We start from the raw sequence: 13065 nt of genomic DNA, 5'->3' as shown, positions 1-13065 counted from the left end.
ATGCCATCTTGCCTCTGGCTTTACAGATCCTGTTTTGGAACCTCACAACCCACCCTCCTCCCCACTCTATGACGCATCCTCTCGGGCCCTCAGCTTTTGCTATTGCTACTCCTGCCTCTAGACAAACAGCTCATTGTAATGGCAAACCACAGTCCTGGATAATCTCATTATTTCTATGAAGTAGTGGTGCAGAATCTATTAAAAAATAATAGTAAACAAAACTGCCTTTAAACAACTAAAAGCACTGTGAAGGCTAGGGTCATTTTGTGAGGTTAGATAACGACTCTGATCAAGCTGCAACTGCTAAAAAACAGCCTGGGAAAGACCTTAAGAGCAAATTAATGTCACATCAGAAAATCAGTCTTCTTTCTTCACATGAGGCCTGATGGAAATGGGTAATTTTTGAATTTAAAATAAAAGATGGCTATAAAGAAAAAGTGGACCCCATCCCACTATGTCCCCTTGAAGGAAACAATACTTTTTGTGTATATCAGTTCTGATACAATTAATTTTCAAGTTGGTCAGATCTCATAAATATCACCTTTTCACATTTTTGTCACTCCTTTTCTTTCAAGTATAATAGCTCCAAGAGAATATTTCATTTTTAAACAGCTACATACAGCTGAAAACAATGTCAACTTTTTTTTTTTTTTTTTTTTTTTGCCAAGCCACACATTGTACAGGATCTTCCCAATCAGGGGTTGAACCTGGGCCATAGCAGTGAAAACACAGAGTCTCAACCACTAGGCTACCAGAGAACTCCCAACAATGTCACTCTTAATACAACAGCCTAAATGGACCGTCACCTGTAAGTGAAGCCAAACAAGCGCCTGACTGCAACTTCTCCCTATCCCAGTGACTGCATGGCAGTTACCCTCTTTGCCTTTAAAGACTACTTAAGCAAATATATAAGCTACAAAGCTGCCTATTTGTCTATTTCTAGAGGGCTCTAAAGTGTAGGATGTAAAATTATAGCCTTTAAAAAGTCTTGCTGCTTCTATGGAAACAATCGGGAAGATGGCTACAGAGGAACTAAGAGGTTCGTTATCTCTCCGCCCTAGAGACTGTCACTTTTTAAACAACCGAAGAGCATTTATTTTAGTAAAGATAAACAACTTAGTCCTGATCTTGACTTAAAAAAAAAAAATCTGTGCCAAAAATATCACTATTCTTAAATTTGCCCGAATGATCAAAATTTGAAAATACACAGAGACACTTCCCTCCTTCTATTTCAGCCACCCAAATGCCCAGGAAAGGTGCCACATTAAAAATGTTTCCACAACAACCCTTGTTGAAGGTCAGGCACTGGATTTAGGACTCCAGAAACTGGAAAGGGCATCTACAAGGAAAGAAAAAAGGATTACATAGTAAAACATTCTCTGTGATTGTCCCGGTCACCCTAGGGACACTAAACGTGATAAAGTACAAACCGTTCCTGAACTGCCCCAAATTAAACCCAGTTAATCTCCCTCCACAGATACCTTTTTCACCCTTCAATCATTAATTCCCTCTCCTAATAAAGCAGGTGTCCTACCCAAACAGTGGTGATTGATTGAGTTTGAATTTCTATTAAGGTTCTGACTTCAATATTGGATGTTTTATTTGCTTTGTGGTATAAAACTTAGACTAAACCATTAAATCCTTTAATTACTCAACTACCAAAATGTTTTAAAGTCAAGGGGAAAAAAAGGACTATGATTCAGACTCACCATTTAAGTGACTAAAATTGATACAGCTATCATTTTTTATAAGTGGAGTTAACTTCACGTCTTTGCTATTTCACCAAAAAAAAACTATTTACTCAGTTCTTTCTTACTTCATTACCTAAAAGAAGATAAACTGAAGTGACTCTGTTTACCGCATTCAACCCCAAGGCTCTGAAGAGATTTCTTGAGGAAATGTAATATTTTGATTCTTCTAAAAATACTGGATTTCATTTGGGAGGATTCTGTGTTTACAGTAATCACAAGAACATCCTAAAAGAGTTAAGTGGGTAAGATAAAACTCAAAACTTCAAAACTATCTTCCTACATCAATGGGGGTATCTACTCCACCACATACAAAAAAGAATAACTTGTTCTGAAATAAGAATCAATTAGCTTTCTAATAGAGCATATAGTCAAAAAAAATTATTTTAAATGAGGTTAGCAATGTCTGTCTCTTTTCGTACTTCTAAGTCAATGGCAATGCTTTGTGTGCTAGCAGGAGGTGGCCACAGAATATTTACAGCCAACATAATAATATTTAGTCAGTTTTTGAACATATTACCATCCAGCACCATCCAATAAAACTTTTTGTGGTCATGGAAATAGTCTGTATCTGCATGATCCAAAAGGTACTTTACTGGATGTGTTTAGTGGCTAAGTCGTGTCTGGCGCTCTGAGAGCCCGTGGACTGTAGCCCGCCAGGCTCCTCTGTCCATGGATTTTCCAGGCAAGAATACTGGAGTGGGTTGCCATTTCCTTCTCCAGGGGACCTTCCCGACTCAAGAATCAAACCTGCGTCTCCTGCATTGGCAGGCGGGTTCTTTACCACTGAGCCACCTAGGAAGCCCACTTTACTGTGCAAGTTTTATCGACCTGAAAGGAAATAAATAAAATACAGTTCCTCAGCTGCACTAGTCACAGTTGGCTATTGAGTATAATGTGGCGAGTGTCACTGAGGAACTGTATTTTACTTAATTTTTAAAGATTTTATTTTTAAAGCAGTTTTAGGGTCACAGCAAAATTGAGAGGAAAGCAGAATTTTCCCCGTATACCCCCATCCCTTCCTTCACATGCACAGCTTCCCCCATTATCAACATCCCCCGACAGAGTGGTACATTTGCTACAACTGATGAACTGACATTAATACATCTTTATCATTCAAAGTCCACAGTTTACATTAGGGCTCACTCTCTTTGCTATACATTCTTTAGGTCTGGACAAATGTACAATGACACGTATCCATCATTATGGTATCACACGGAGCAGTTTCACTGTCCTAAACATCCTCTGTGCTCCGCCTCTTCATCCCTTGCCACTCAGAAAATTTAATTTTAATTATTCAAATTGAAATAGCCACCATGTGGCTAGCGATTACCACAGTGGACAGCTCCAAACTAGACACTGCTGGGAATGCTGTTGCTGCTCGGATCGTGATAAAGTTATCAGCCTGGCAGCAGGGACCTGGCTTTAGTGCAGAAGCTCTGCTCCAGCGAATGATCAGCCCTGAAGGATCAATACATCTACTCGCTGCTCCTCAACCTTTTTGCCAACACACACACACACACACACACACACACACACACACACACTCTCTCTCTCTCTCTCTCTCTCACACACACACACACCTTTCCACGTCACTAACAGGTTCTAACCAAGCATTAAAAATATAATCTATTCCAACAACCCAGACAAAAGATGATGATTGAAATGAAACTATTTTATGTTTATATATCACCTTTATTTACATGTTAAATAAATATGCCCTGGTGAAGAAAGAAATACATACAGAGATCATTTGATCCCCTCTAATGCAATACATAAGATTTTTACTATAATATCTATATGGTAAATATGTTTCCAGATAAATCATATATTTACTTTATTAAAACAGTAGGTGTAAAATTCACTGAGTCAATAATCTAACTTCCTCCTTCCCACCAATGAGGAATCAACATGATGTAAGTGGAAGAAAACACTGAACTGAATAGGAAGAAATGGTCTGAGAGTCTAAGGACATCTGGACCACAGGCAAGTTACTTTCAGGCAGGCTGCGAGAATCTTCACTTGTAGAAACAAAGGAACAGGAATGAACTTTCTCTTCAGTTTCCTCCAAAATTAAATTTCATTATCCCCCAGTATTCTTACGTGGTATTCTTAGGAACTGACCTTAAAAAACCAGCACTGACCTAGCAGAGGAGGAGATGGTTGGATGGCATCATCAACTCAACGGACAGGAGTCTAAGCAAACTCCGGGAGACAGTGAAGGACAGGGAAGCCTGGCATGCGGCAGTCCACGGGGTCACAAAGCATCGGACACGGCCGAGCGACTGAACAACAATCAACCTATCGTTTCTTCCCTGGAGCACTCTCTTCCTCTGCTTTTTTGAGTCAGCCCACAACTGAGAAAGGTGATGGCGACACCGACAGTTTCAAAGGAAGGAAGAAAGGAAAGGAGAGGAAGGGAGGGAGGAAGTGAGGGAGGGAAGATGGAAGGACAGGCCAAATAATTCAAAGTAAAATAACAACACAGACAGACCAAAGGCACCAATCCCCAAGTTTAATCCTTTTCAACCCCCCAAAAAAACAGAGCAGAAAAGAACATAACTGGAATGCCCCTTATCACGAACCCTGCTACAAACTAATGCTACCTGTTCAAAAGAGATCATGAATCTTCCAGGATCTCAACCATCAATAGAGCCACTGTGAGAAGTCTCAGAATCATCACAGGTCACTGGCTTCTCATACACTCCCCCAGTGAAGATCTATCATTCACATGAAAGAAAGTCATCAATTTCTACTTACCATACTCGTTCCTCTGGTAATTTAGTGACTTAACGTTGGAAACCTGAACTCCATAAATGTCACCAGAATACACATTTTCACCTAAGGGAAGAACTGAATGAACACCCCCAGGACTAGGCCTCTGACTTACACTAAATGCCACTTCCTTGGAAAAAGTTTGAAAACAAAATATCTTAAAATGATGTTTTAAGTTCTATCTTAAAAAGATGTTTTCCCATGTATCAAAATAAGCAATTAGTTTAAAAGATCAATTCATCTACTCCCTCAGTGTCCAACAGTTTATTCCCAAATAACTGTTCAGCAAGTGAGAAGAAATGTGAAATACATCAGCAAATACATCAGATTCCCAAGGTGTTTCTGTAAATCAATTCTGAACTACAGGCTTGCCAATCCATTCTCTAAAGGACTGCTACTTCTCCTCTGTTTCCCAGTTAACCCAAATCTAAAATGCCTTTTTAATTACTATACTGAATTCTTCCTTAGTAGCCTAAACTACAATGAATAGCACATTTGGAAAAAGAAACACCTGAAGCACTTGAATCACTTCAGCCATCTTGGAGCTGTTTGGGGATAATTTAAACAAAACTGTCCTGGAGGAAAATGTAAAACTTCACTTGATTACGTGGAGACTTTCATTTAATGGGGAAAAAACAACTTTTCCAAGAATACACCACAGAGGAATTATAACACACATTAGATTGCTTTTGGTTTACAAGACCTACTTCTATAGTCTCACCACGTACCACACCAATCCTATCATCCCCCAGTCCCTTGTCTAAACAATATAATTCCTGACTTCGTGACAACCTCTGAAAACCACCTGTCCTGGCAGTCTGCTGCCGTGTTTCACCTGTATCCCTCATCTTCAACAGTCCTGATTTCTACACAGCAAGAAGCCCCACAGAGCTTCAAGGCTGGGTTATATATAACTACACAAACAGCCAGAGGTCACGGGTACACTCAGGAAAGTTTGAGAGGAGAGATGTGCCAGGACTTCCCAACCCTGCTCTGCAATGCCCGAGTTTAAAAAAAAAAAAAAAGGCGGGGGGCACCGTTACTGCTCTCTGGATCCTTTAATCCGGACAGGCCACCTCGCAGAACGATGACCTCAGGAAAGCCAGGCCTCTGCCTGCCTACCTGCCCAGCACAGGCAGGTGCAAGTATTCAAAGTGCTTACTCTTGATCTGGGAGGATTAACGAGCTAATTTCTCCAGAGCCCTTTAAGCTGACTGGCCCAAACACAACGAAATGAGCATCATCATTAACCACAGGCAAGATTAAATCTTCAGGATCCAAGGAGGCAAATATTCAGAAGTGAGGCGGTGTTCCTCTTCCAACGTAGGGGCGCAGGGAGTGTTTATCCCTAAAATTCAGACTTTCACCCAGAAAATATTTACCAAATCTTTAGTGGGAGGTATGGGGAATGGAGGCCAACGACCTGTCCTCAAGGAAGAGTGACATCTAGTGCCAGGATGAGCAAGGAGGCAATAAGCCGCAAGGGTATAAGGATCGCCAGGGATGAAAGCGCCAAGAGAGGAGGCAGAGAGGAAGGAGATTTGGGGGCAGAGGACTGTTTCTGTGAAGAGAAACCATTTATTCCAGGTTTTAAAGGGGAGCCTGCATCCAGGTGGGTTCTGTTTATGAACATCCATCAGGCTATACATTTACGACATGTATTCTTCCGTGTGCCTTTTATACTTCAATAAAGGTAATGCTTTAAGGAGAGACAGAGCTCTCTGTTAAATATATGACAATGGAAGAGAGGTGGAATGGTGTTGCAGGCAGAGAAAACTTGCCTAGAAGGGACTGGGAAAGCAGGAAGCATTTCAGCAGCTGCAAAACATTCCCCCTGGCTGGGAGTCTGTCCTGAGAACTGCAATGACAAGGGTGGGGGGGCACTGAATGGAAGGCAAAAGACAATTCCAGAAGGCCTTAAACACCTGCTCAGAGTTCATCCTGAGCATCATGGAAGAGCCACTTTGAAAAAGGTCTAAGTCTGGTGGTAACTGATAAAAATTTGGGTATCACTTTGGTAGCAACGCTTACTAGAGCTGGAAGCAAGGCTGCAGACGAGAAACCGGGTTATGAAGAGATTACAGTCACTCAAGTAAGAACTGAGAGAGGCCTGAAGTGAACCAACGATGACCAAGAGGAAGAATGAGAGAAGCCTCAAAGGTGGGATCCAAAATGCTGAATACCAATCAGATGCCGGAGATGGAGGAAGCCAGGAAAAGGTGGGATGAGCAGCACGTTTCTGCTTCATCCTCAAGGGTCTTCAGCAAGATGGAGAATGTAGAAGGAGCACTGATGCAAAGGTGGAGGGACAGTGAGTTTCACTATATGAAGTTCTGTGAAGTATCTACAAAAAGACATTTGAAAGGGAGCTCTCACACCAGTCCAAAGACTGGGCAGGCCCTGGGCATTTTAGGCTGTGGCTGAAGCCTCAGAGCCATGGAGAAGTGGATCCTGGAGCAAGGACAGTCAGAAAAGTAGTAGGAGAAAAGGTAGGTGGCGTCAACTCCTGCAGAGAGAGGAAGAGAGGGAAGCCCTGCGGAGTCACTGGCTGCAGTCACAGAAGGCCACGGTGATCATGGAGATTCCAACTTTGGCTTCTTAGCAAAGGGGTAGAGGCCAGATATAAGTAAGCAGTGGAAGGGAGGTTCTCCACTGGGAAGGGAAGGAAAGAGATAAGGCAGGAGCTAGAGGAGGGAGTAGTAAGAGTGTCCTGTTTTGTTCTCCTTTGCTGTGAAACTGTTAAGAGGGAGACTCGAGAGTATTTATAAGTGGCGGGAAGGGCAGCGAGGCAAGGAAGGAGACAGGGGAGCCACAGGGATGACCTGATCTGCAGACAAATGCCCTCTGCCTTGCTGGGGCACACAGGGACGATTTCTCTGAGTCAGCAGCATTTCCTGCCAGCGCGGCAGCCTCCAGAGGTGGGGGAAAAGTGCAGTCAGAGCAGGTTGCTCATGAAGCCCTTCACGCCGGGCCTTTCCTCCACCCATCTTCCTGCAGGATGCCCTTGTCAAAGAGCCATCTGGCACCCGAAGCCCTGAGCTGTCCGATTCCACAGGTCTCTGCAGCTTCCTCCCCGCAGGGCCCTCGGGCTCCCCAGCCAGCCGCCCACCGGAAGGCGGGGACTCAAGAGCCAACTCTCCTGGGCAAAGAAACTCCAAGATGCTCCCAAGTCTGGCCAGAGTCTGGGCAGGGTTCTCTCCCAGTAACGTGGATCTGATCAGCTGGCACAGCCTACAACAGTTGCGGGCTCAGGCTCCCGGAAAGCTCACCCTGAGCCAGGCACTGTTCTAAGAGCTCCACAGTCTCCCTTTCCCCGCAAACCCTGCTGTTACCATTTCCAGGTCCTGAATGAGGATGCCAAGTGCAGACACCTCTAAGCAACTTGGCTTAAGATCACACAGCCAGCAACTGCCAGTGCCCGTCCATGAAACAGACCAGGCCGCCCGACTCGACACTTCAAATTACTCTCCAACACCATCAAAAATGTGGGACACAATAGACTACAATAGATGGAAGGAAATTCACATTACTGGTCATAAATCAAATGCATAAATAAAGCAAATACTATGGAAATTCTACCACAAGTTTCTCTTAACCTAGAGATTTTTCATACATGCTAGTTTGAACAGCACGTTTAAAAGCATTTCTGCTGTCAATGTAATTAGCATTGCTGAATTGTACACTTAGAAAATGGTAAATCTCATGTTACATATATTTTATCACAATAATGAAAAAAAGCACTAGAGTTCTATATACATTTTTCTCCTTACCAAGAAGAAAAAAAGTGAAATGATATGAAAATCAAAACACCTGCATGAAGCTAAGCATCTCAAGACTCTTTTAGTTAAAAAAAAAAAAAAAATTAACCCACTGACAGCAGTGGCAAAGCAGCCCGGCTTATAGGTCTGGGAGATCAGAATGCAGACATTCAATGCTCCATGCCTCTGAGGTCTCGGGCAAACAAGCATGACCCAGTGTAGCTCCACTGTCCTCATGACGCTTCGAACACCTATAAAACCAGTTCTAAACCCTAAACCGTAGAGCTCCACAGAACTTCCGAGAGCACAGAGCAGGCGTGCTCTCGGCTGCTGCTGCTTAAAGACCTGGCCAGTTGCCTGTTACCTGCACCTGGGGGAAATGCACTGGAATAGTTAAACAAAGCCCCCGGGAGAGAAATAAACCAGAGTACTGGAGAAGCCCTCTGTCAAACTACAGTTAGGAGACCAGGAACCAAATTCTTTTTGTTGACAAGGACGAGAAATGAAGTAGGTGGTCCTTTTGGATGATTCCAAGTGACTGTCTAGGATGAAAGTGAAGCAATGCTTAGAAATAAGGTGCAAAACTACAGAAAGTCTCATACTGCAAAAAAAAAACTATGAGAAATCAAACATGTTCTGAGGCCTAAGTCTATTTAGGGTTTTTCACAGGAAAACCAACAGATACCAGCCTCTGCTGAAATTATCTGAGTCAAATACAGAAACTTATATTGCACTGACTACAACTTTTTGACAGGAAAGTTCCTTGAGGTTGTTCAATAGATTAAGGATACCCAAGTCAACATTTTCATGATTCATCTTTTGTTCTTTGTTTAGCAAACTGAAGTGATAATATTAATACCACCAACAAATAAACTAATTTTTCAATTGGCATATCTTTGGGTGCCCCATATACTTCTATAGAAAGGATTTGAGAGTGAGATGGGGGTAGTTGGGGGTGGTGAAGAACAAAGACTAATGAGACTGAAGGGTGTTAAACAGGCTAGAACACCTTCCAAGAGCAGTTACTTCTGTATAGGAGACAGAAATATTTGAAATTTACTAATACTGATGGCTAAAACAAGAAATTTAATCAGTTCACAACATGGTTAACCTCTTTCTATAAAGCTCTCTCCAACAGATTTTGCATCATTTCCAGGCTGCCCATAACCTTTTGAACCAGATTACTATTAGAAATTCTCCACTGATCTTTTACCACGCGAGAACGAAATAACAAAGAGAAAAGTTTATTTTTAGACTTGCAAAATCCTGTGTTTATTCTTCTAAAACAGAAATCAAACAACTGAACCTGCTTTGTTTGGACTTCAGTAAACCTCTTCTCTCCTAATCTTGAGGCCCCAACCTATGCCAGAAGGAAAAGAAGAAAAAGTGCTCCATGCCACGCTGGAAAGTTAAAACACCTGGCCTCCCCTGGCCTTCTGCTCAGGCACATCTGAGCCTCCTGCTGGTCACGGTTCACACTGCCGGAGTCCCATCATATGACACCTGCCTTGTGGCCCCCAAGAGGCCAAGGCTGTCCACCCGCGTCCACACTGAAGCTGGCTCCATGTTTGAACTACAAACTTCTGCGTGTAATGTTTAAGCAGAAGTGCTTAACCGCAAGTTCACTCATTACTTAACTAGCATTAAAATGCTAAATGAAAATGGTGTGTAATTCCCTACAACATTAAGCCTTTGGAAAACACTACTCCAGCAATTTGACTTTTCAACCACACGGCCACCACACAGACCGTCTCTTTCAACTGGAAAAATATGAGATAATTTTAAATGTAGGAAAACCCTTCCTTCAGTGCGAATGTACAAAAATCAGCATAGAAGTAACAAGCAGGTATTTCTGCTGGCAAATTCCTCAGGTAAAATTTTTTTAAATGAAATTGACCAACCATAATTAACAATGCTGCTACTGCAAGCAGAAAGAAGCCCTGCAATCAATCCCATCACTTTAATTAAACTAAGATTTTATTCATTTCAGTTCATAAAACTGGTCAACTCAAAACACTGCTTTCAAAAGACAAGCATATTGTCTTGCATACTGCAAACTTGCATGTTGACCCTGATAATTAACAAAATAAGCATAGAAATTGATTATAAGTAAATACTGGTCCTAGACCCTATGGAAACATGTGGCAATTTAACATCAATTAACTTTTATGGACCATCTCCATGTACTGGAGTCAGAGGGATAAGTAAGACCCTAAAGGAATTCACAGCTGACAAGGAAAAGCAGCAATGGAAATAATCAAGCAACTTACAGACTTATTCAGACTTCAAAATTCAGCTCAGATGTCTTCTGCGGAATATCCTGCTTCCTTACTTCTCCGAGCAAGCAGTCAGTCCCTCCTTTATGCTCTACCAGTACTCACTCATCACATCCTATAGAATCAGTTACTTAAACGTGGGAAGCCCTTGAGGGCAAGGACCATTTTATTCATTTCTAAACGCAAAAACCTCGCACAATGCTTGGGAAAGAGTAGGCCCTTAGATTTTGTTGCGCAAATAAAAACTATGGAATTACATGCTGTAAGCCATGTAAAAAAAAAGTAGAAGAAGCCACCATACTTTGCCTTGGAAGAAGCAGAAGGCATTTCAAGAACATTCGTGGCAAGCTGAGTGAGATTAACTACAAAGATGGGCACTTAAGAGAAGAGGCTGTGAAAGACAGCAAGGAATGGAAGGCCAGGTGTATCCCAGGACAGCTGACTACTCAGTGTGAGATCAGCGCAATCAGAATATGGGTGGGGGCAAGTAGGTTGGAAGCAGACAGTAAGACTGGGAAGATGAAGGGGCTTAGCTAACAGGTGAAAGGAGTTTTCACTGAACAGGCTTTAAAAACCCCTTGAAGAGACATAATTCATGCAGTGACAGGAAGACATACCCCGTGAGTCTGGCAAAAAGTTATAAAAGGCCTGGGTTTTCGAAGAATTTTATGTTGAGATGCCTATTTAAGGTTATTTGGCGCTTTCACATCCTAGGTTACTGTTCTGCCCATCGTTTGTCTATTTCAGTCTATGCTATGCTCCATTCCTGCAGTAGCAGGTGATAAAGGGTAAACACCTAATGAAATTCTTATTACCGGTTTTAATTTTATAAAGGAAGGCAGGGAGGGCCACATTCTTTTTCACGAAAAGAAGGGGGGTTTAAAATAAATATCCTGAATTCCTTTTTCATCATGTACTTAAACATCAAGATATGAGAAGGCAGCATCCCATCCCACCGCCAATAATGAGGGCCCACTTTATGTGGAGGGTGCCCTAACTGGGTTTAACAAGCCTCTCAGACGAGATGATCCAACAAGGGTCAACACAAATCTGGTCCTTCACGTGCTTGGCCCAGGGAAAAGTAACGGCGGCTTCCTGCCATTCGACTTTGCCAGGTTTTTTAAAATGTAAGATAAGGGGATATTTGTGAGCCAACTAGAAGGCACCGAAAGGCAAGGAGCAGGTCACCGAGAGCCTCGGCTTTAACTCATGCAGTTCGGCCCTGGACCAGAGGGGAAGCATCGGCCCAGGACACGGCAGGAGGCAAGAGCGCCTTCTTTCTCCGGGCGACCGGGCTGGGCAGCAGGCGCCGCGCCCGGGCACCGAGAGGCGGGTACCCGGGCGCGCCGGGCGGCGCGGAAAGCCAGGCTGCAAGGCGGGCGTGGAGCTGGGGCTGTCAGGGAGCGAGGCCAGCATCCTCCCTGGCCTCAGGAAAGAACCTGGGCCCCCGGAACTCCTACGTAGGCCGGTTACCCATGGCGAGAGGTTGCTGATGGGAGGCAGGGGTGTGGAGCTAGAGAGCAGAGGCGCGGCTGCGCCGGTAGAGTCCCCCAGGACGCGGCCCCCCGGCGCGGCGCGGGGGCGCTGGAAGACCAGGGCGGCGCCCCCGCAACCCCACCCCGACCGCGGCTGCCTGCTCGCGCGGCCACCGACCACAGGCTGCGGGCCCGGCACGCGGGAGGAGGGAGATGCGGCGGCGTTGCCGGGTCCCCAGTTCCGCCGCCCCAGCGATCGGGGAGATAAAAGTTTGCAGCATGCGGCTCGTCTGCAGTGCGAGTCACATCCGCCGCGACACCTCCTGCAGCACCCGCGCTCACCGAACGAATGAAAAAAAAAAAAAAAAAAAAAAAAACTGTTGAAGCCGGTAGGCCCAGAAGCCGACCGCTCTGCCTCCAGGGCGTGCATGCAGACAAGCCCAGCATCCCGCGTCCCCTGCCGCGCCTCCCGCCCGGCCTGGACCGGCCCCACCGCGTCCTCCGCACTGACCGATAACCTCCTGCAGCTCGTACGCGTCCCTGCAGATGGGCCAGCCGACCGCCTGCGCGGCCGGGGCCGTGGCCACGGGAGCCGCCGGGGCCGGCGCTGCTGTCGCTGCTGCCGGGGCCGCCGCTGTCACCGGGGCCGCCTGCTGGGGCTGCTGGACGTGCACGGGCGAGCCGCTCGGCTCCGCCATGATGCTGCCGGAGGAGAGCCGGAGGACGCGCCGGCCGGGGGACGACCTTCCACTTGAAACTTCCCTTCCCTCGCCGCCGACACCTCTCGGCCGGCGCACGCCCTCCCCGCCGCCGCCGCCGGAGCCAGCCACGAGGGGAGGGAGCGAGGGAGGCCGCGCCGGGCGGAGGGCGGAGGCGGCGCCGGCGGAGGCGGGGAGGGGAGGAGGCGGCCCGCTCGCCGCGCGCCCCGAGCCTCGCGCGCGCAGCCCTCTGCCTCCGCGAGGGGAACCGCCGCCCCGCCGCCCCCATCCTGCCTGACTCGCTGCCGGGAAGTTTCCACCCGAGGGGAGCGAGG

At 45.5% G+C, this 13065-nt stretch overlaps 1 protein-coding gene across 2 annotated transcripts in view; it reads right to left on the bottom strand.

Moving 5' to 3' along the window:
- STK39 (serine/threonine kinase 39) overlaps positions 1-12859 on the bottom strand; it is a 307047-nt gene extending 294188 nt beyond the window's left edge. For both annotated transcript variants that reach the window (XM_061135654.1, XM_061135653.1), the window contains exon 1: positions 12544-12859. In XM_061135654.1, the coding sequence (XP_060991637.1) occupies positions 12544-12730 (187 nt within the window). In that variant the 5' untranslated portion in view covers positions 12731-12859. The remainder of the gene's footprint in view (positions 1-12543) is intronic.
- Positions 12860-13065: the final 206 nt, after the last annotated feature.

This window comes from Dama dama, chromosome 33 (genome assembly GCF_033118175.1).
Source record: "Dama dama isolate Ldn47 chromosome 33, ASM3311817v1, whole genome shotgun sequence".
Taxonomy (NCBI): domain Eukaryota; kingdom Metazoa; phylum Chordata; class Mammalia; order Artiodactyla; family Cervidae; genus Dama; species Dama dama.
Note: the sequence above shows the minus strand (reverse complement) of the source record. Positions and strands in the feature narration are given on the sequence as shown.